The 24,382-nt window shown below is 44.3% G+C and overlaps 1 protein-coding gene across 5 annotated transcripts in view; it reads right to left on the bottom strand.

The window, feature by feature from the left end:
- The window catches only part of DNAH9 (dynein axonemal heavy chain 9), a 286,190-nt gene that overhangs the window by 60,587 nt on the left and 201,221 nt on the right, over positions 1–24,382 (bottom strand). For all 5 annotated transcript variants that reach the window (XM_081580689.1, XM_081580690.1, XM_081580691.1 and 2 more), the window contains 5 exons: positions 15,678–16,103; positions 8,796–8,915; positions 6,365–6,553; positions 3,222–3,457; positions 1,136–1,258 (listed from right to left, as the gene is read on the bottom strand). In XM_081580689.1, coding sequence (XP_081436815.1) covers positions 1,136–1,258; positions 3,222–3,457; positions 6,365–6,553; positions 8,796–8,915; positions 15,678–16,103 — 1,094 coding nt within the window. The remainder of the gene's footprint in view (positions 1–1,135; positions 1,259–3,221; positions 3,458–6,364; positions 6,554–8,795; positions 8,916–15,677; positions 16,104–24,382) is intronic.

Below are 24,382 nucleotides of genomic sequence, written 5' to 3' on the forward strand. Positions count from 1 at the left end.
TTCTATGGGAGAAAATGCTTAATTAAGTAATTAAGTGCCTCCTAAGGACATGCAAGTGTGCTTCCCTGGTGGCTCTGTGGTAAAGAATCCGCCTGCTAATGCAGGAGATGTGGGTTTGGTCCCTGGGTCTGGAAGATCCCCTGGAGAAGAAAATGGCAACCCCTTCCAGTATTCTTGCCTGGGAAATTCCATGGACAGAGGAGCCTGGCAGGTTATGGCCCACGGGGTCGCAAAGAGTAGGACATGACTTAGCGACTAAACAAGGACGTGCAAAGGTGGCTTAAGGTCTGAGCAGTGGGAGAGGCTCTTGAGTCCGACCAGTCCTTCCCGATCCCTCTCACCCCTTCTCCTATGTGCCTGTAGCCCTTCCTTGTCTCTCTCTTCGTCCCCCTTCTCCTAGACCCTTGCTAAGCCCTGATCAACTACTGGCACCCAAAGCAACAGGCACTCATCGAATCGACAAAGACTTGAGTTCTCAGAACTCAGACAGCTGGCTTAGATGAAATCCTTGTAGTTAAAAGTCAGCCTGGGGCTTCCCTGGTGGCTCAGTGGTAAAGAATCAGCCTGTCAATGCAGGAGACAAGGGTTTAATCCCTGATCCAGGAAGATCCCACATGCCGTGGAGCAACTGAGCCTGTGAGCCACAACTATAGAGCCTGTGCTCGGGAGCCCAGGAGCTGCAACCACTGAAGCCTGCAAGCCCTAGAGGCTGTGTTCTACAGCAATAGAAGCCACCACAGTGAGAAGCCTGCACAACTAGAGGGTAACCCCCGCTCACTTCAACTAGAGAAAGCTCAAGCAGCAAGCAAGACCCAGCACAGCCAAAATATAAAAATAAATGTATGTATAAGAGAAGAGTCAGCCTGCTTTTCCATCACTTTCCCTCTCAAGTTCCTCCAGAGGAGTGTGCTGTGGCTGTTGAGAAGCAGGCCAGTGAGCTGACTGATGGAAGTTCCTCCAGGAAACTTTCTCTAGGGCAGGAGAGCAGTTAGGTGTTCCTCTTTTGGAAGAACGAGGTGCTTCGGGAGAGTTAGCTAGCTGGGAGAGGAGGCTCTAGGGAGAGCAGGTCCGTGCACGGTTCTACAGGGGCCATGGACCAGTCCCTTGGAAGGCCCGCAGGACAGCTGGGTCTCACCGTCCTTTCTTAATGACTTCTCTCCCCAGCAGGGGTCCTAGCACAGGATCGACGGACTCTTCCAGATTTTCAATCAGCACCAGGTCCCCGGCTTCCACAGCACGCTCTACTGTCTGAAGGTAGCTGAGGAGAGAGTTGGGCAGGTGAGAGTGTGGCAAGCTGTGGATTTGAGGCAATTTAGCAAGGTGGCCATGGCCTCTGGAACGCGGGGGTCATCTTGGGGGCACAGCTCTCTGAGATGACTTCAGGGGCACATATTTCTCTATTTAAAATGACAGTTATGTGATCTTGCCCATCGAGAGATGAATAGATAAAGAAGTTGTGGTACATATATACAGTGGAATATTACCCAGCCATCAAAAGTAACACATTTGTGTCAGTTCTAATGAGGTGGATGAACCAAGAGCCTGTTACACAGAGTGAAGTAAGTCGGAGAGAGAAAAACTAATATCATATATTAATGCACATATATGGACTCTAGAAAAATGATACTGATGAACTAATTTGCAGGGCAGGAATAGAGATGCAGAGGTGGAGGATGGACTTGTGGATGCAGTAGGGGAAGGAGAGTGTGGGAGGAATTGAGAGAGTATCAGTGAAACACTTACATTACCATATGTAAAATATAACTAGTGGGAAGTTGCTGTATAACACAGGGGACTCAACCAGGTGCTCTGTGATAACCTAGAGGGGTAACCCTAGGATGGGATGAGGGTTGGGAGGAAGGTTCAAGAGGAATGGCACATGTGTATATTTATGGCTGATTCATGTTGTTGTATGGCAGAAACCAAGACAACACTATAAAGCAATTATCTTCCAATTAAAAAAATGGTATTTATGTGATCTGATATGTTTTTAGGAAAAGAAACAATTTACAAAATGCAAAAAAGAACATGAAAATTAACTGTAATCCTTGTGTTATTTACATTATAGTGTTCAATGTTCATGTCTGGATATATGATATTTTCAAGTTTATTATTACTATTTCTATTGATTTTATATTATTTATATTTTTATTTATGCCTGCATTTGTATTTGTGTTTATTTATTATTTTATCCATGCAGCTCATTTAATTTATAACCTGGGTTTGGTACATCAAATGTATTGTAAATATTTTCCCATGTCATTAAATATTCTTCTATAACAATATTTATGTGACTGGGTATTAGAATGTATTGATACACCTTAATTTACTTAACAATAAATTACCAAAAGCTAGGATATTTTTAATTTTTCAGTGTTATGTAGAGTTTAATAAACACATAAAAAATTGATTTTGCCTAAATAGATTTACAAGTTTGATGTGATTCACTTCACACAGTAAATAACAACATAATTTTTTAAACCTTGACCAAGAATCTTAAAGTTAATCTAAAAGAAAACAATAAGAACAGTTTAAGAAATAAATAAATGATGATGAAGAATAACAGGAGGGATTTACATTAGCTGATAATAATATATCTTCTATAACTTGAACAATACAGATATGTAGAAAGAAGCCTTAAAGGATATCACAGATCAAAAGGTGAGAGTGCTGGAAAAAATGATGAATTATAGGGCTCATTTATTTATTTGGGTAACTTCAAATAAGTAAACTGATTTGGGCTTCCCTGGTGACTCAATGGTAAGAATCCACCTGCCAATGCAGGGACGTGAGTTTGATCCCTGGGTCAGGAAGGATCCCCTAGAGAAGGAAATGGCAAACCACTCCAGTATTCTTGCCTGGGAAAATCTCACGGTCAGAGGAGCCTGGCGGGCTATAGATCATGGGGTCACAAAGAGTCAGACATGACTTATCAGCTAAACAACAGCAACATAACTGATTCCTTTTACACCTGAAATGAACCCAACATTGTAAACTAGCTGTATTCCAATAAAAACAAAAATAAAAAAGAAAGAAAAGCAGAGACTCGGTACCCAAGCATCTCTCGCTGAGATAGTTCTTAAATTGACAGGACAATCCGGAGAAAACTGCTGGGGGGACTGGGAGGGCAGAAACAATCTTTGGTGATTTAAAACTCGCTCATCACACTTTTCCCTTCTGCATAGTTGGCAAAGTGCTAACTTCTGTGTGCAGACACTTACCCCTTCTGGCCGATTTGGGTGACCCGAAGGTCCTCCCCATACTTGTTCTTGATCCATTTGATGCCTTGTAGCTGAGGGTCCACGATGAGCGGCCAGCGCTCGCAGCTGAGGAGGATGGCGGCGTTTTCCGTGGACATGCGGTCTGCAGGGAGGCCCTCATTCTGCCAGGTGGCCACATCAGCATCATCCATCAGCATCCGCAGGGGGTCCAGGCTGGGGGTCAACGGGATTGGAACCTGGTGGGAAAGAAAGGGCACAGGCGCTCAGAACGGAAGCAGGTGCCCTTGGCTGGGGGTGGGGCCACAGCTCACTCAAAAGACAGAACTCCTCTAAAAAGCAAGACCAAAATCCCCCTGAGGAGAGTTTTCCTGGCTGTGTGATTGTTTGCAGAAGCATGTTTTCTCAGCGTCCTGATAGTCGTTTCTCTTGATGGATGAACAGCAGCAGAAATTCCACCCTTGTCATCCTCGGTTCTTCGGTATATTCTATTAAGTCAAATGACTACCATAGATCAATCAAATCAAATCCAAGTGTGTTTGCTCAGTCGTGCCTGACTCTTTGCAACCCTTTGGACTAGCCCACAAGGTTCCTTTGTCCAAGGGATTTTTCAGGCAAGAATACTGGAGTGAGTTGCCATTTCCTCCTCCAGGGGATCTTCCCAACCCAGGGATCAAACCTGAGTCTTCTTTGTCTCCTGCATTGCAGGTGGATTCGGTTCAGTGGTATAGAATCTGCCTGCCAATGCAGGAGCCACAGGAGATGCAAGTTTGATATCCCTGGGTCAGAAAGATTCCCCTGGAGGAGGAAATGGCAACCCACTCCAGTATTCTTATCAGGATAATCTCATGGACAGAGGAGCCTGGCAGGCTGTAGTCCATGGGGTCGCAAAGAGTCAGATACGACTGAGCAACCAAGTATCACTTGCATGTTAATCAGCAGTCTCCATCCTCCTTACCCATATTAGCAGAGTCATTTCCTGTTGCATTTCTGTGCTTCATGACCCAGGCCCCACTCCAGCGCACACTGATCACCCTCTCCTCTCACTGGCATCACCACTTGCTGCCAATGCCCAGCTCACAAAGGACTGCAGACCCTCTCCTTTCTCCTGCTGCAGACCACCCCCCTCAACACAAGGCTGCTTGCAGGACCTCTTCCCGCAAACCTGTCCACTGTCCCTGTGGGGAACCTTACCTTTTCTTCTGTTTACCTCTTTCAGCTCATTTAATTCTTCTCAGAATAATCATTTTCATTGGAAACTTTTTTTTTTAATTGGGGTAAAATTCACATTCCTTAGCCATTTCAGAGTGCACAAGTCAACAGCATTTAGTCGTTCACAACACTGTGCAACCGTCAGCTCTATCTCTTTCCAAAACATTTTCTTCACCCCAAAAAGAAACCACATGTCTATGAGAAGTCACTCCCCATTCCCCGCTGCCCCCAGGTCTTAGCAGTCTCTAATCTGTTCTCTGTCTGTGTGGATTTACCTATTCTCGATGTTTCACATAAATGGAATTACACAATATGTGTGACCTTTTGTGTCGGCTGCAGAACGCTCTTGAGGTTCACATATGTGCCCTGTTATTAATATTAACCTCTCCATCCTTCTCTTCTCTGCAGTTTGTCCTCCTAGTTATCTCAGGAAAGCCTCTCCGGACCATCTCCTTTCCCTTTAATTATATCTGCTAAGAATATGAATGGCCAATTCTATACCTTCGAGCAGATCTCGAAAGGGAAAACCAGACACTGGAGGTTCTTATCCTGGGATCAGAAATGTATTTCAATAGAATCGTTTTCCTTTGTAATCGCATTTATTCCATTCTACGTGCTTCAAAACATTACTGTGAGAAGGAATGCATTGGTTTTATCAGACTGCCAAAAGGGTCTATGGCACAAAAATACTTGAGTCCCCAAAGCAAAGCCAGAAAATGCCTCGTTAACCTGCTACTGCGCTCCTTGTCTTCATTTATTCAGCTAATGATTGTCCTTTCAACAATTTCCTTTCCACAAGTGTTCAAAGTGAATAAACAACAGTCTAATTTTTTGTTTATTTCCCAGTACTGTAACTGTTTTTTTTTTTAATTTTTAAAAAAATTAAAAAATTTTTTGGCTGTGCCATGTGGCATGTGGGATCTTAGTTCCGCAACAAGGGATCGAACCTGTGCCCCCTGCCTTGGAAGTGCAGGGTCTTAACTACTGGACCACCAGGGAAATGCACTATAACAGTTTTTAAACTACTGTTCAGCAAATTATCAGGTGGGTGGGATTTTATGAGCTGATTTGAGAAGCCAACCATCACTAGACGGTACGGGCTTTGTGTTCCAAGGAGACACCTATAAATGCATTCTGGAACACAACCCTAACTGTACATGGTGATCCTTCTGTGCTGACTCTCAGGCAGCTGCTTCTTATGACTCTCGTCCCGTCCACTGGACTAAGACTGTCCTGCCGATACCCTGGTATGGACCGTCTTCTGTGCCTCCTGCCAGTGGCGTGTAGGACAGGCTGAAGACTCGGAAAGTATTTGTGGGTTGAGGACCTTGAGTGATGTGAGATCGCCGAGGGGCAACACACCCTGAGCCCTCTTCAGCTGGAAACTGGCATTTCCCCATCAGGTCATGTCAGCGTGGAGGGAGAAGCTGGGAGTAAGATCCACCTACTCACACTGAGACCTGAGGACATTTGACCAAAGTAGATGAACTGCCTTCTTAGGGGTGTCTGTGGGTCACAGACACAGGCGGTGGAGCTCGGGGCGCAGTAACCAGGGGCAGTGCGGCATTTGGGGAAGGAGGCTTGCCCCCCACTGCTGCTATTAAGTTTGGCATAAGAGCAGGAAGGTTGGAGGGAAATACAGGATGTGTTTGGTGCCTCATGGGTTTAACAGTTTTGAGAACTGTCAGGAGACAGCATGGACCAGAGGTGGACCAGAGTTCCCACGCAGACCCCAGAAGGAGGACAGGTGCTGTCCCCGGGTGGCCTGGAGGGCAGTGGATGGTGGTACATGGAAGTGGGGAAGGACACGGGTGCCCAGGTCTCCCTCCTGGATCCTGGAGGTCACTAGGGGACGCTCTGGTGGCAATGTGAGGAAGAACGCAGGAAGGGACTAGAAGATTTGGGTTGTTACTGTCACGTGAGCTCGGACACACCTGCAGCTGGCTCAGGTAGGGCCTCCAAGTCGCGTCCAGGAGGCTCTGGCGGTATTGCTTTGTAAAGAAGCCCAGGTATGAGATGGAAGCTGCGGTAAGTAAAATGTCTCCACATAATTTCCTTTCCTGTTGCTTGAAGTTCTGTACAGCTTCTGCCCATCTCACGTTTTCAGAGGCCAGGCCTCCCACCTGCCATTTCAAAGAGCAGAGAAGGGAGAAGGCACGTCATACCATGGGCCACAGAGCCACGATTCAGCCACGGAGAACGCACAGCACACGTTTCCCAGCAGGGGACTCAGGACATCATCTGTGTGGCCCTTGTGATCAATGTGGGTTTGCACCGGCCGCAGGAAACACTGCAGCAAATGAGCCCCTGCTCTCTGCCCTGAACCTGATGGGCTGTGGAGAGACAGGGTCTGAATGCAGGCTTTGGGGCTCTGCCCTCGACAGACATAGAGAAGAACATGCCCACCTTGAAGGGCTGTGAAGAGGATTTAGTGTGACTGCGTGTGATCATCACTTGAGATCACGTCTGGTCCTCAAAACATAGCAGAAAATCATGCACCTCTCCCTTCTCTTCAAATACTGAGGATATGAAAACAATGAAAATCAATTGCACTATAAATCACTCACAGTGGGTGGGATGGGTGTAGTCATTAAGCCACAGATGCACAGAAGCAAAGTCCCAAGACTGCAGAGTAGGGCCTGACTCTGCTGGCCCACGTCAGAGGCACCCTCTCTGGAGAAGAGACAGTCTCCCTATGGGAGGACTGTGAGCTGGGCTGTTTGGTGAAGCCTGGCTTCTGTGCTATGCACGTGCATGCATGTTCAGTCATGTCCGACTCTTCGCATCCGCATGGACTGTAGCCCGCCAGGCTCCTCTGTCCATGGGATTCTCCAGCAAGAACACTGGAGTGGGCTCCCATTTCCTCCTCCAGGTAATCTTCCTGACCCCGGGATCGAATCCAGATCTCCTGCGTTGCAGGCGGATTCTTTACCGCTTGAGTCACCTGGGAAGCCCTCCGTGCTATGGTGTGATGACTGGTTGCTTTTTCTTCCTTGAAAGATGACATCCAAGGATGTCAGAGCTGAGAGACTTGAGGGACTTACCCCACCTGACCATCCTCACTCCGTCTTAGATCACATAGATAAAGACCAGAGAGTCCAAGCGTCTTGTCAGAACCCCCAGGTCGGTGGAAGTGGGGGAGCTTCAGCGACCATCTGTCCTGAGTCCTAGAGTAGAGCCCCACCTCGCCTCCTACGAGGACCAATGCAGAAAAGTCTCCAACCGGGCAGAGAGAGGCCAAGGGAAATTCTGGGAACCAGGCAGGGGAGGGAACAGATGACAGGCCTGCAGGGAGGTCCTGACTGCCTCCTGATCGTCTGTGGAGGAGCTGCCTCTACTCCCCGCCGTTCAGTGAGGATGGGGGTCTCAGAGCTGTGCAGCGGCAGGTTCAACACACAAGGCCTCAGACACACCTGAAGCTTCACCTCCTGTCGCTGGAGTGCGGCTGGTTCAGTGACGGTTATGACTCATCTGTCCCTGAACTGGGAAACCTGGCTTTGTTATATACATAAATGGTGGCTGGAATAAACACGTATGAAAAGGGACTGATTCTACTTCCTTTCACTGATGAGGGAGGTGCTGTAAGGGCTCTCCATAAAGAGACATCACGTCCAGTGCGCGCTGCTTTGCCGGCTCTGAGCTGATGATTCACGATGAGAAATGTAGGCCATGGGGGATGAAAACAGCTACAAATCCTGTGACTTTCTTCTTGTCAAGGGCTGGGGCCTGTGGTCCCTCTCCCCGGATCTGACACTGCTTTGACTAGTAGAACTCAAGGAAGGATCCTGTGCTGGCTTTTGGTCCCAGGCCTTAAGAGCATGGGACCTTCTACTTTCTGTCCTTGGGACACTTGCTCTTGGAGCCCTGAGTGGCCATGTAGGTGATGACCCTGCTGGAGAGACCAAGGTCATGGTGGCCATGCTCTGAGTCAGCTGTCTGTCTGGTTCCTTTCTGCTTCTGTCTCAGCGCCTCATCCTGTCCACACCCTTGTTATCAAACACCCCACAGGGAAAAATGTCTGGGTTTGCCTATCAAAGGCTAGCTTTGTCTTCAACATTTCCCATGGCCATTGCAGATACGGGTAAGCACGTCATGCCTCTTGAAAGCTGCCTGATGGATCCCACACCCCTTCCTCCCGACCATCCCTGTAGGAGATCTCTTTTGACCAGATCAGGGTGTGCATTCATACTTTTTCCAGGAGTCAGCCTCTGCAGCCTGGAGCGTTTTAATATTTCTTGCCACTCTTGTCAAAGTGGGGCTCAGCTGTGTTCATCTACTATGTACCTCTGAGGCACTCGACAAGCTCAGCTTGTGTAATTAAATCCCCCCTCTTCCCCCGCCCCAACCCTGGAGGCTCACACTTACCAGGCGGTTTGCAAGGGAGATGGTGCCTGCGGTCGCTTCAGCTTCTTGCTGACATTTGAGTTTGTCGGCTGTTGCTTTCTCAAACTTGGCCGTGAGTTTGGCCAGGTTCTCATTAAGGTGCTGTTGAGGAAGGAACGCAAGGTCTGTCAGTAATTCCAGTGCTGTAGATAAGGGTCCACATGGAGGGCATTTTTAAAGAAGCCCCCTGCTCCTCGGAAGAAGCTGTGAGGAACTGGGGAAATGGGCAGGGAAGGGAAGGAAGGCAAGTTGGGGTGCTCTCAGGCAGATCCCCGTGGGAGTCCAAAGGGTCCTGATCCAAGTGAGAGGACCCAGCTTTCATGTCCTTCACTTGGTCAGTGGTCCAGGAGCAGGAGGGGGTGATGGAGCAGGAGAAATGAAACGAAATGTTAGTTGCTCAGTTGTTTCTGACTCTTTGTGACTCCAGGGACTGTAGCCCACCAGAATCCTCTGTCTATGGACTTTCCCAGGCAAGAATACTGGAGTGGGTTTTCATTTCCTTCTTCAAGGGATCTTCTTGACCCAAGGAATGGACCAGAAGAGACTTAAATTCTGTCTCTCTCTGTACTGGGGAAAATGGGTTCCAGTACTCTGAGAAAAAAGTGAAAGTGCTGCTTTGCTTTTAGAAGCACTGGAGCCTGGGGAGGCCTGGAAATGGACAGAAAGATCCCAGGATCGGGGATGGGGTTGCAGGGAGGAGCCAGACTGTCTGCTGCAGTTGGTTTGCAGGTTGGAGTTGGTCTGCAACCTGGGTCCTCCCCTTGCTTCAAGGTCTCAGGAGTATAAGACAACTTCACCCAACCTCCTCCATTCTCTCCAATTATCCCAAAGTAGAGGAACATTTTTTTAAAAGACACGGTTCTGATTTTTTCTAAATGCATTAAGAATTTAGAATGTAAGTGCACAGTCTTTGTTGCCCCTACCACGCCTGTTGGCATCCACAAAGCCACCTAGTTGCATGAAAGATGCCTCCAGATAAGTCTCACACCTGTGCCACAGCAGGGCTTCAGGCTGCTCTGTCCAAGTCACAAGAGGAAGAAATGAAGAGCTGGGCTTATACAGCCAAGCAGCTTAACGGGGAGGTGGTGAGGCATCCAGTTAACAGTGGCAGGCTGGCCACATTCTTCTACCTCCTCTTCTTCCCCAGCCTTCTCTAACATGATCATGAGTGAAAGCCGTTCAGTCATGTCTGACTCTTTGTGACCCCATGAACTGTAGCCTGCCAGGCTCCTCAGTCCATGGAATTCTCCAGGCAGGAATACTGGTGTGGGCTGCCATTTCCTTCTCCAGGGGATCTTCTCAACCCAGGGACTGAACCCGGGTCTCCCACATTGCAGCCAGACTCTTTACCAATTGAGCTACCAGGGAATAAATTCAAGGGAAGGATTAAAACATGAACTGGAGGAAATCTAGACAGTATAAGAAAATATAAAGTGACAAAAAAATGAGAGAAAGTAGAGGACCCGTCAGAAGTTTTGATGGGCTTCCCTGGTGGCTCAGACAGTTAAGAATCTGCCTGCAATGCAGATTTGTTCTGAATTTTGTCCTTGGATTGGGAAGATTCCCTGGAGAAGGGAATGGCTATCCATTCCAGTATTCTTGCCTGGAGAATCCCATGGACAGAGGAGTCTGGCGGGCTACAGTCCATGGGGTCACAGAGTTGGACACAACTGAAGCAACTTTCACTTTAACACTTTCACTTTCTTTACTTTGAGAAGTTCCAATATCTAATCAATATGCATTCCAGAAAATAAGGTTAAAAAGGAAACAGAGAGACCACAAATCATCTTGTGGAACTGAAGAAAATAAGTCTCTACAGGCCAAGCACAAAGAATAAAAAAAGAATGACAGCTAAGTACATCAATGTAATGTTTCAGACGCCAAGAATAGAGAAAAAAATCGAAAGACTTCCAGAAAGGCAGAAACACAGTGCATCCACAAAGGAATGGGACCCTGACTGTTCATCAGACTTCTCACCAGACCAAAAGATAAAGCACTCAGTGTTCTAAGAGGAAAATATTAGCATCAGAATTTAATACTCAGTGAAACTGTCGATTCAGTTTCGAAACAAAAAGAGATGTCCAGACCAGAATATTAGATAATTTACCTCTTATGTAACATTTCTGAAAATGTTATTTAGGAAGGAGCCAAAGCAAAATGAGAGAAGAAATCAAGAAAGAAGCCATGGGGTCCAGAAGTCTTTGGAATGAACCCAAGGGAGCAGTGAACGTGATTACTCCCCTTCACTGGAGCTTTGAGTTGGAAACAAGAGAGAAAGGTCTTGGGAACAAAGGCGGGCTCAATAGAACACTGGATTGGAAGGAGATTTAAATTTTTTTTTATTTTTAAAGATTTTTTTTAAAATGTGAGCCATTTTTTAAAAGTCTTCATTGAATTTGTTACAATATTTCTTTTTTTTAAAAATGTTTTGTTTTTTTGGCCACAAGGCATGTGGGATCTTAGCTCTCTGACCAGGAACTGAACCTGCACCCCCTGTGTTGGAAAGTGAAGTCTTAACCACTGACCACCAGGGAAGTCCCTAGAGAGATTTTTTTTTTTTCCCCCAAAGGAACTAATTGAAAGAGAGAGAGAAAGAGAAAGTAGAAATTCCAGGGGGAAAGGTATTTTAAAAAGGAAATGTAACTGTACTTTGATCTGCTACAAACAATATAGACAGATTCATAGAATATAAATATAATTTACTGTTTTTTCAGTTTTTTGAATCAGTCAGTGTGGAGCATGTGGGATAACTGATTTTGGTTACAATGTAGGGATTTTCAGTGTTGGTGATTCAAAAACCAAATACCGATAAGTAATGATAAGGGAAGTGGGAGATAGGAGGGAGGGGGGTGAGCTAAAGGCAAGGGGACTAACTCCATCTTGAACACAAGGGCTCCAAGGAAGCGGCCTGTATGTGATTGAACAAGGAATTGAAGTCACGTCGGTGAAACAGAGTCACTGTAATGAGATAGGAGATGATTGTTGTCCAGCCTCCTGGAGCAGAAAGTCAACTGTCTAAAGAAGATACGTGACAAATGGATGCGGCACAGCACATAGACAGGGCTCAGAAATTCAGATGCGCAGAGCTGGAAGACGATGTAAACTAGGCAGATGAGTCTGATGTTAAAAGAAACAGGAGCCGGTGGGGACCGTGGCAAAATGCAGCAAAATTGCCTGCTTGAGTGGGAAGCCACTGCTTCAGGCCAGAGTCAGTCAGTGATATTCAGGAATCCTGTGATTGTTTTAAGACTGGCCAGAAATCAGATTTTTTTTGTTTTAAATATTGGCCACCAGTTAAATCATTTCTAAGCAGTATGTGCAGGACAGATAAAAGACATTTAAGCCATTGGGTTGCAAGCTCTGAGTGGCGTCAACAATCAGTTCAGTTTAGTTCAGTTGCTCAGTCATGTCCAACTCTTTGTAACCCCATGGACTGTAGCACTCCAGGCTTCCTTGTCCTCCACTATCTCCTGAAGCTTACTCAAACTCATGTCCATCAAGTCGGTGATGCCATCCAACCATCTCATCCTCTGTCATCCCCTTCTCCTTCTGCCTTCAATCTTTCCCAGCATCAGGTCTTTTCCAATGAGTCAGTTCTTCCAGTGAGCATCAAGTGGCCAAAATATTGGAGCTTCAGCTTCAGCATCAGTCCTTCCAATGAATATTTAGGACTGATTTCCTTTAGGATGGACCGGTCTGATCTCCTTGCAGTCCAAGGAACTCTCGAGAGTCTTCTCCAACACCACAGTTCAAAAGCATCAGTTCTTCAGCACTCAGCTTTCTTAATGGCTCAACAATCAGTAGAAACAGACAAAAGAATGAAAAAGTCAGGAGACTGTCATTTCTCACTCGAAGCTCTTCTCTGCTCTCTGTTATTTTACTTAATGAGTGAGTAAATGCCCGATGAAGATGCCTTCCTTGTTTTTACTGCTATTATTTTTTTAAATTGTCAAGTTCATATGTGTTTGTGACACCAAAAAAGAAAATACAGATAAACAAAAACCACCCAAAATCTACTACTTGGAGATAACAACCACTATTCATATTGGTGTGTATTTTAATTATCTGTGTAGTTGCTAATTTGTGTCCGATTCTTTGCGACCGCATGGACTGTAGCCTGCCAGGCTCCCCTGTCCAGGGGATTCTCCAGGCAAGAATACTGGAGTGGGTTGCAATTTCCTCCTCCAGGGATTTTAATTATATATATAATCAAATTGAAATGACCTTGTAGAATGTGTTCTGAAAGATGCTTTTTTTTTTTTTTTTTTACTTTATGCATCATGAATTAAAATTCTTGGTACAGCAGAAATGAATACAACATTAAAAAGAAACTATACTCTGATAAAAAATTTCTTTACTTGGAATTATGCTAAAATCCTAAAAACAGGCATCCTCTTCTTGGTGGGGGGGGATGCAACTGGAGAGGGCTGGCTGTGGCCTCAGTGACACGGAGGGAGGCACTTTCCTGCCTGGGTGGGCGTCCATATGTGCAATGGGTATCAGTCCACCCTCCTGTTATTAGTAGGTGAGTGTCATGCCTATGCTGATAGGCATGTGGATGAGCAAAGGATGGAGAAGAGGTTGTTCAAAGCGAGAAGGCATCTTTTTATTTTTAATTTCAAAAAATATTTTGGCAGAAGAGAAGCGCCTTCCTAAGGTAGCCAAGTATTTTAAAAATATTCTGATTGCTTTCACAGGTTGAATGAGCCCATCATGTGCGTGTTGGCTAACTGAAAAGGTATAAACATTTTGAAAACATTCCCTTCGCACCAAATGTTCCTTTCGTTAAAATAACTTGAGTAAGAGAGAGAGAGCTTTGAAAATGTAGTTCCTGTAACACTTTTCTGAGAGAGACTGGAGAATATGAAAATGATCAGAAGGTCTTTTTCTCCCCAGAAGCAGTCAACAGGGTGGTAGAGCGTTTTGCTCTTGGTGTTCTTTCAAGAGGGCTGTTGTGAGGTTGATCATCACTAATCTGGCCCGTGAATATCCAGGTTTTATAAAGCAAACATACTGGGAGATTCTTTGCTTTGCCAAAGCATCTCTTTTTTTATAGACAGTCTGGTTGCAAGGACCTTTGAACTGGGGTCTTTAGCTGAGAGATTTAATCTATGGATCAATAAACCTGTGAAACTTGAAGCATGAAGCATGTCTGCAATCTTGCTTTTCATAATTTGTAAAACCCTTTTTATCATCATGAGAAATGTGCAGTAAGAATCTTATCTGACTAGAATGCACGTGTAGAAATGAAAGATCCAGGGAAAGGTTCGGCTTGAGCTTGACCGTGGTGGTGACCAGGGCTTGGACACAGACATGATGACATGTGCAGCTGACGGAGGAGCAGGTGGAGGTAATGCAGGGGTCAGGGGTCACAGGAACCCTGGTGGTGGCGGCAGCTCCTGTGTTCCTGTGGGCTGGGCTCTGGGCTTCTGCTCCACCTGCTTCTCTCTTTGATCCTCACGGCAAACTCACAAAGTAGGGGCTATTACTGTGTCCATTTTATGTCAGGAAGCTGAAGTTTGAGCACTTGAAAGCCCTTTCTATATGTCACCCACTGGTGAACAGCAGAGCGTGGATTGGAAGGTCTGCCGATGGGGTTTTAGCTGCTGTGTCATTCTGCAGGATTCTGATTTCCACCTCTCACTTTGGCGATACCCATTGTAATGGCTTCCCAGGTGGCGCAATATTAAAGAATCTGCCTGCCGATGAAGGAGATGCAGGTTCAATTCCTAGCTCAGGAAGATCCCCTAGAGGAGGAAATGGCAATCTACTCCAATATTCTTGCCTGGAGCATCCCATGGACAGAGGAGCCTAGCAGGCTACAGTCCTGGCGGTCATAAAGAGTCGGACATGACTGAACATGGCGCACATGTGTCATTTTAATGGCAAAGGTGAAGTTCAAGGGGAATCTTGCTTAAATAGGGATGAATCCAAGGTCACCTCCATCCCCCAATCCTGGGTGAAGACACACAATAAAAATATCAATAAGAGGCTAATAATTACATATTTATGGCCAAGGGACCACCACCACCCCAAACCACAACACGCTAGGTGCTCTCACAGGCTTCCACGCAGACGCACATGTCCACACCAATGAGAGTGAGGGGGCGGACAGTGGCCAGAATGGAAGATCCTGATGCACAAGGTGGGGAAAGGTGGTGAAAAACTATGTCTCAAAGAGGAGAAAGGATCTCCCATTTTTGAACTTATCTACAAAACAGACTCACAAACAAGAGAACAGACTTGTGGTTGCCAAGGGGGAAGAGGTGGGGGGAGGGATGGATTGGGAGTTTGGGATTAGCAGATGCAAACTATTATCTATAGGATGGGTAAACAATAAGGTCCTACTGTACAGCATAGAGAACTATAGTCAATATCCTGTGACAAACCATAATGGAAAAGAATATATATATGTGTGTGTGTGTGTAACTGAATCACTTTGCTATACAGCAGAAAATAACACAACATTGTAAATCAACTATACTTCAATAAAATAAGTTAAAGAATCTCCCTTTTTTGACCTTTTGTTCTTAACTATCAGATGTGCAAAAATATTAGATTCACTTGTGGCTAATAAGATAGCAGCTGGTTCCATGGATAACACCGTTCATCTGTTATACATACCCATCTGTCATCTTTTCTTTCCTTGGAGGAAATGGAAAAAAACCTTTTAGGACCAAAGCTTAAACCATGGCCCAGTGGATCTGTCTTGTTTGGACTACACGGTGTTTGAGAAAGAAAATTTAAAAGTTTCCTCTATTGAAAAATTAGATTTTACATAACAATTTGGTTTTCTTTAAAAGTCAGGTCCGAGGTGCTGGGCCTGGGGGAGAGGGCTGTTTGCCTTAGGTGGGGGTCACTTACAGCGATCTTGGCTTTAACGGCCTCCAGCTTCTCTTGGGCAGCAGCGAGGTCCGAGGTGGCCTTGCTCAGTGCTTGGCGCTTGGGTTCCACGTCACAGAACACCTTATGGAACTTCACGATGTTTATGACCCAAGAGCAGAGGCCTGCGGCCGCATAGGACTTGGTGGCCACGAACTCCGGATTGAACTCGGGGTCCTGCAGATATGGCCTGATGGCTTTGAGGCAGTTCTCATGAATGTTCTCCTTGTCAAAGTGGACGAGGGAGTCCAGGAAACCGTCCACCTTGGCCATGGTGACCTTGGCAGCCTTCCAGCTGCGGTCCTTGGGCACCTTGCCCCTGGGGGCTATGAGCACCATCACCGCTGCACTGACATTGCTCACCGCTGGCGGCGGGGAACCGAAGGACTTCAGCTCGGTCAGATTGGTCTGCAAGAGAGAGGCACGCTGTTAGAGGAAGACATGTGGGCTCTCTTTGTCATCGACCACTCATGGAGCCTGGCTCGGAGCGATCTGAGAAGGCCGATTTGAAGCCTTTAGCTGCCCTTGGAATTTTAAATATCATGACTCATCAGAAGGGAACCGAGAACTCCCCAGTGGCTCCAGACTGCTCCAAATGGCTAGTTGAGACTCAGCGAGGTTCTCTCAGCACTTTGACCTGCAGCCCATCAGAAACACACAATTATTTCACATTTGACTGAAACGTATAAGGATGTCAACATGCTCTGAAACAGGCAGCGTGCCATGAATAAAAGATAAGGTTATTATAAATTAATTTCCATCTTGGATTGAAGAGAACAGTAGTGTAACCCAACTATTTTTTTTTCTTTAATTAAACTGCTTTGTTCCATGAGCTTGTTCTAACTACAGCTGACCGTCCTGATAGCAAAGTGGTATTTTCTGCCAAGAAATAACGCAGACAGAAAGCCAGGCACGGCGTGTGCTGTTACTGCCTCTGCCTAGACAGGGTTGGAGCTTTGCTACAAGTTTCACTTGCTCTAGAAAGATATGGCTGAAAGGCTTGACCTTGAAAAGCCACTCGAACTTCTCAGGCCTTAGTGTTTTCATCTGTAGGTTGGGAGCAGTAAATCTGCAAGTGAAATTTGGTCAGAAATGCATATAAAGTTGATTTAAGGTTTGTTGTGACCGACAGTGAGGAACATGTGATCTCAAAAGCACTTGATTTCAAGGCTGATTTTGTGAACAGGGGAAAATCTTAATTTCAAAGATCAGATTCTTGTGCCAAATTAATTTGGGGGTGTTCTCAGGCCTAGAAATCAAAACAGGAGGGGGATTATTTCTAGCACCTAATGGAAGCACCTAGGAAGATGCTCCATTTATTCTTGCCACTGTTTGCACTTTGAGTCATGACAGTCTTGTATACAATGGGCAGGAAGGAAGGACAGCACAGGTGTGGCAGGTGTGCTTGAATACCTGTCCTAGTGGCCTCCCCTGAGCCAAAGAGGACAAAAAGGGAAAATACAATCAGAAACAAAAGCCCCACAATTTTAGTATAGTTTAAGTTGAGCATGTATGTTCAATGTACTGAATTAAGAAAAGATAAAAATGGATACAGATGAAATTGAATTCTATAACCTAGATACGTCATTGTTAATATTTCAGTGTAATTCCTTCTAACTTAAAAAAATTATACATATATATATATATACACATTTTATTTGGGGATATGCCGGGCCTTTGTTGCTGCACGGGTTTTCCTCTCGCTGTGGTGTGCAGGCCTCTCGCTGTGGCAGAGCACAGGACCAAGCGTCCTTTGATTTCATGGCTGCAGTCACCATCCACAGTGATTTTGGAGCCCAAGAAAATAAAGTCTGTCACTGTTTCCATTTCTTCCCCATCTATTTGCCACGAAGTGATGGGAGGCTGGATGCCATGATTTTGGTTTTTTGAATATTTAAATATAAATATATACATATATGTATACACACACACATTGTATACAGTGCTTTTTCATGATGCTCATTGTCTCTCGCCCCTGCCCAGTGCTAAACAGAATCTTCACAGAGGCAGAATCTTTGTTCATGGAGGCATCACGGGCACCCAGAACAGTGTCTAGCATGGAAGGCAGTCAGGGAGTCTCTGCTGAGTGAATAAACGTGTCTGCACAGTTGTTCATTTGGCAAAGGCAGGATGCAGTGGTAAATAAAAAAGTCAGTCCTTTTGCTCATGCAGGTGGGGGGACGGACACAAAAGGGTCAATCTTCGGTATATTAGAGAGTGAGAAGTGCTCTGAAAAAAAGCAAAAAGCAGGGCTAGTAGGCTAGTGGATTCTTGAAGGGTGATGGTATCACTTTGGCCAGGGAGAGGGTTCTAGGAGGACCACTTAGAGAACCTGATGTTTCAGGAGGGGGAAGGCCAGAAAGTAAATGAGTGGGGAGAGGGCAGGCACAAATGCAGTTTTCTTCACATAGTTTCAATAAATTTATTTATGTTTACTTGTACCAAGAGTTTTGGTTGCTATCTTGAAAATATATTTTCTAACTGGCTACTGCTGATATTAGGAAAGCTATTAAATTTTGTAATGGGCCCGTAACCCTCCCCTTTTATTTGTTTTATTATATTTTTATGACATCTATGAATAATAACACGTTTGTCTGCTACTTTACAACATTTGCACGATTGCCATTTTTCATTTATCACTGCATTGGCTAGAAACTTTAGGGCAATTGTTTTATAATAGAAGCACAGGGGGTCATTATTGTGCTTTTTCTTTGCTAATGGGAATTCTGCTAATGCTCGACCGTTAGACGGGATGTTTCATTCTTGGACTGGGATTGATTGCTATGTGTTAGCAAATTATCCAAATATCCTTTTGTTCCTACTATACTGAGAATTTTAATAGGAATGGATGTTGAATTGTGTTAGGTATCATTTTTGACATTTCTCTAACTACAGAATTTTTTGCCTGTTTTTTTAAAGAATTTTTTTTTATGTGGACCATTTTAAAAGTCTTTCCTGAATTTGTTACAATATTGCTTCTGTTTTATGTTTTGTCTTTTTGGCCTCGAGGCATTTGGGATCTTAGCTCCCAGACCAGGGATCGAACCCACACTCCCTGCATTGGAAAGTGAAGTCTTAACCTCTGGACCACAAGGAAGTCCCCCAAAGCTATTCTTCTCTGATCAATGGTTGGGTATGTTTACAGGAGTAGCCTTACACAGGCAAAACTTCGGTTGGTAGCATACTGTTGTTTGAATAAATTGCTAGGCTTGATTCACCAGAGTTTCATATGGATATCTTAAATCACTATTCATAAATTTGAATAATCTGAGGTTTTATTTTCTTGTGCTATATCTATCACTTTTAGTATCAAGCTTATTATATAATAAAGGTCTTTAAAAGCCCTGTAGGAAAGAAGTCTGTTAAACTCTGTAACCTTAGAATTCGCAAAATCATTTAATTATAAATATACCTTTTATATAACTTGTTAATATTAAGTTACAAGTCAAATGACAGGAAGAAAATATTTACAACATATATAACAAGACATATAGTAAAAATCTATCTTAAAAACCCTATAAATCAATAAAGAAAAGGGAAATTATCTCATCAGAAAATGGAAAAAGAATCTGAGCAAATAATGAAGGAAGTAATCTAAGTATTAGAAACAAACCATTCACAAATTTTTTAAATGAAAAAATTTTTGTGTTCTTAATGAGAAAAATTAGAATGATTGAAAATACTTGAGACTGGCAAGGATGTGGGGGAAAGCAGTGCTTACAATTATAAACAAGAGTAGTTATTTTGGATAGAAATTGAGCGTTATTTATATAAAAAAGAGAATTATTGTTAGAGCTTCCTGTTGCTCCTGTGGGGCTTCCCAGGTGGTGCTAATGGCAAAGAACCCACCTGCTAATCCAAGAGACGTAAGAGACGGGGGCTTGATCTCTGGGTTGGCAAGATCCCTTGGAAGAGGCCATGGCAACCCACTCCAGTATTCTTGCCTGGAGACTCCCATGGACAGAGGAGTCTGGTGGGCTACAGTCCCTGGGGTTGCAAAGAGTCGGATATGACTAAAGCGACTGAGCACACACATTGCTTCTGTAAGAAATTACCATGAACACAGTGACTCAACGTGAATGTATCATCTTCCTATTCTGGAGGTCAGGATTCCTAAGCTGAAGATGCTGGAGAGGTTGGTTCTTTCTGGAGGCTGGAGCAGAGTCTGATCCTCTCTGCTCCCAGTTTCTAGAGCCAGCCTCACTGCTTGGCTCAAGGTTCCACATCACATCAGCTGTGTCTGCCCGCTCTGCTCCCACCGTCATACCGACTTCTTCTTCCGACCTTCCTGTCTCCCTCTTCTTTGGATCCTTGTAATGACCTTTAGGACCCAGCTGGGGCTTCCCTGGTGGCTTAGATGGTTAAGAATCTGCCTGCAATGCAGGAGACCCGGGTTTGATCCTTGAGTAGGGAAGATCCCCTGGAGAAAGGAATGGCAACCCATTCCAGTATTCTTGCCTCTAGAATTGCACTGACAGAAGAGCCTGGTGGGCTACAGTCCATGGGGTCAAAAAGAATTGGACATGACTGAGCGACTAACACTCTCACTTTCACTGGATTATTCAGCATCATCTCCCCACTGCTAGATCCTTGATTTAATCACACCCACAGAGTCACCATATGAAGTAAAATCCACAGGTTCCAGAGGTTAGGATGTGGGTATTTTGAGGGGTGGAGGAGGTATGATTCAACCTGCCACGTTGTTCTCTCAAACAATTGTATTTCTTGTTTGGCCCAGAGAAATATTTGAACATATGGGGTAAAGATGTATGCACAAGAATATTTGTATTAGAGAAAAAGAAACGAATTAGACACTCAAGAGTAAATAGCTAAAAGAAATAGAGTACGTTATAGTCTGGAATACTACAAAGCATTAAATACATATGGTTTCAATGTATGTAGTGGCATGACACTGTCTTGTTTCATGAGGAAGAGTAAGTTGTCATTATCTGTTTGTATTTAAAATATGATATATTTTATATGCATATAAACATATAATGCAGTGCATATAAAATATATCATGTTTTTTTTTAATAAATTTATTTATTTTAGTTGGGGGCTAATTACTTTACAATATTGTAATAGTTTTTGCCATACATTGACATGAATCAGCCATGGGTTTACATGTGTTCCCCTTCCTGGACCCCCCACCCACCTCCCTCCCCATCCCATCCCTCTGGGTCATCCCATTGCCCCGGCCCTGAGCCCTTGTCTCATGCATCGAACATGGAATGGTGTTCTGTTTCACATATGGTAATATACATGTTTCAGTGCTATTCTCCCAGAACGTCCCACCCTCACCTTCTCCCTCAGAGTCCATAAAATTGTTCTATGCATCTGTGTCTCTTATTCTGTCTCGCATATAGGGTTATCATTACCATCTTTCAAATTCCATATATATGCATTAGTATACTGTATTGTTGTTTTTCTTTCTGGCTTACTTCACTCTGTATAATGGGCTCCAGTTTCATCCATCTCAGTAGAACCGATTCAAATATCATGTTTTAAATACAAATCTCCAGCATTGCAGTCTGAGCCTCCAGGGAAGCCTGAGGTGTTAGTCCCTCAGTCATGCCCGACTCTTCGTGTCCCACTGGACTGTAGCCCACCAGGTTCCTCTGTCCATGGAATTCTCCAGGCAAGAATACTGGAGAGGGTTGCCATTCCCTTCTCCAGGGGATCTTCCTGACCCAGGGATTGAACTTGGGTCTCCTGCATTGCAGGTGAATTCTTTACTGTCTGAGCCACCAGGGAAGACCTAGTGTATTTCATATGTGTATTTGCACAGATATAAATACACAGAAAAATTGCTGGACGAGATATAGCTCAAGCTTTTCCAGGAGCGCTGTTTGAGGAGAGGACTGGGGGTGGAGTGGAAAGAAGGGTGACTTTATGTTTCATCCTGTACATTCGATACTCTTTGAATTATTGTAATGGTAAAAATGCCATTATATGTTATTTGTATAATAAAAAATAAGTTTACTGGATAAAATGCATAGGAAATAAATAGAAAATTTCAAGTAACTCTGCAAGGAGAAAAAAAAAAGCCATGAAATTGTAAGCAAAACCATTCTTCAACTAGGGCAGGAAGAGCTATACTGGATTTGTTTCAGTTTAGCTATAAAAGTAAAATAAAACTGCCACAGCAGAGACTTAAAATGTACAGGGACTTACTACTATGCTCTGATTTACAGGTGTTCTTTATGTATTAACTAAAGATTCATTGTTAACTTTGAAAATGATGAGAAAATAGGAATGGGGTTCTTAAATACCAGAGTCCTGTGGATGCAAAAAAAAAATTTGAGGATACTCAAGGGATCCTTGTGTTCGTGAAGAAACATCTCCTCTGTTCTGTGTGGTACAATTTGATCCATTCTACTTATTTGAGCAGGGGGTGGGGGCTGGGAGAAATGGGTGAAGGTGGTTCAAAAGGTACAAACTACCAAGTTTAAAATAAATAAGTCCTGGGGATGTAGTGTATAGCTAACTGTGTTGTATATTTGAAAGTTGATAAGGGAGTAAATCTTAAAAGAAGAAGAAAAAACAAAAAACAAGAAAAAATTGCAACTATGCATGGTGATACATGCTAACCAGACTTAGTGTGGTGATCACTTCACAATATATTTGTATACATTGAATCGTTATGTTGTACACTTGAAGCTAAGATAACATCACATGTCATTGTGAGGGATGAAGAAGTTCAGTGACTGGTGCGTGAGGCTCCACAGCTAGTTTGAAGACAGTACTCATCCTGTTATCTGGCACACAGTAGTTGTTGTTTTGTCGCTAAGTTGTGTCCAACTCTTTGTGACCCCATGGACTGCAGCTGGCCAGGCTCTCCTGTCCATGGGATTTTCCAGGCAAGAATACTGGAGCAAGTTGCCATTTTCTCCTCCAGGGGATCTTCCTGACCCAGGGATAGAATCCTCATCTCCTGCATTGGCAGGTGGGTTCTTTACCATTGAGCTACCATACATAGTAGGCATTCATTACAAATGATTTTCATGGGCTTTGCTGGTGGCTCAGTGGTAAGGAATCCGCCTGTCACTGCAGGAAACAGGGGTTCAATCCCTAATCCGGGAAGATCCCACATGGGGAGCAGCTAAGCCCATGAGCCCCAACAATTGAGCCTGTGCTCTAGAGCCCAGGAACCACAACTACTGAGTCTGCCTGCCCTAGAGCCTGTGCTCCGCCGCAAGAGAAGCCACCACAGTTGAGAAACCTGCCTGCCACAACTAGAGTAGCCTGGGAAGAAATCAAGACCCAGCACGGACAAAAATAAATAAATAAATAAAATTATTAAGAATACGTCATTCCTTTAGAAAAATGAGTTCCACTCTCTTTGTGGCAGAGGTATCTAGACCTCAAATCCAGTGCTTTTTTCAGAATCCGATCCCGTCACTTCCATGAGTTACACCTTTATGTGTTTATTTCTACCAGCAAAGGTCACCTAACTAATCAGCCATAAAATTAACCAAGGGTATTCATGGGTTTTCACTGTTTCCAGCCCGTGGAAACAGAAGAGATAACACTGTTATAAAGACATCATCGACTACAACAAACTGAATGACTGCCATCTGTTAGCTATTAATACTTTTCATGCATTATCTAATTGAATCCTTATAACACCCTGTTGTCGTTCAGTTGCTCAGTCATGTCCGACTGTTTGCGACTCCATGGACTGCAGCACGCCAGGTTTCCCTGTCCTTCACAACCTTATGGGGACTATATTACTACCACCTTTACTTTACAGGTGAGGAAACAGAGGCTCAGAGAACATAAAGTCATTCCTAGGGTCACACACAGTGAATAGTACAGCCAGAATCTGGACTTAGCTCATCTTAGAAAATATAATCTCTGTGTTAAAAAATCTTATGAAAGACATTCATCTTCTTGGCAAGAAGTGATTCATATTGTTGTATGGCAGAAACCAATACAACACTGTAGAGAAATTTTCCTCCAGTGAAAATAAAAAGAGCTTTAAGAAGAAAGGATGACCCAGAGGGATGGGATGGGGAGGGAGGTGGGAGGGGGAGGGGGGTTCAGGATGGGGAACACATGTAAACCTATGGCTGATTCATGTCAATGTATGGCAAAAACCACTACAATATTGTAAAGTAATTAGCCCCCAACTAAAATAAATAAATTTATTAAAAAAAAAAAGAAGAAAGCTTTCAGGCTGAGAAGTGGCGGCATAATTGGGTTACACTTCCACTCCCCAGTCTATCCACAATTCCCAAAATTTTCCTGGAGAAATCTTGTGTTTTCTATGGATGTGCGGTAGAGGCCTACTTAAGGGTTTTATAAGGTCCCTCCTTTTAGGGACCTCCCACCACACATCATAAAAAACACCAAAATGCACTCACATCTCACATTTAATACAATTTATACATAACTATACATCACAGGATTTTCCAGTGTCCTCAGTTCAGTCTCAGATGTGCTGAGGCCCTAAGCCAAGAGATGCTATCTTCCAAATCGAGGTGTGCACTGGCTACACAGAACTCATAAAGGAAAGCTTCAGAGGGACTTTCCTGGTGGTCCAGTGGCTAAGACTCCACACTCTCAAAGCAGGGGACCTGGGTTCGGTTCCTGGTCAGGGACCTAGATCCCAAATGCTGCAATTGAGTTCAACGTTGTAGCTTGGGCTTCCCTGGTGACTCAGTGGTGAAGAGTCAATGCAGGAG

This window comes from Giraffa tippelskirchi, chromosome 3 (genome assembly GCF_054371585.1).
Source record: "Giraffa tippelskirchi isolate mGirTip1 chromosome 3, T2T-mGirTip1v1.2.pri, whole genome shotgun sequence".
Lineage (NCBI taxonomy): Eukaryota > Metazoa > Chordata > Mammalia > Artiodactyla > Giraffidae > Giraffa > Giraffa tippelskirchi.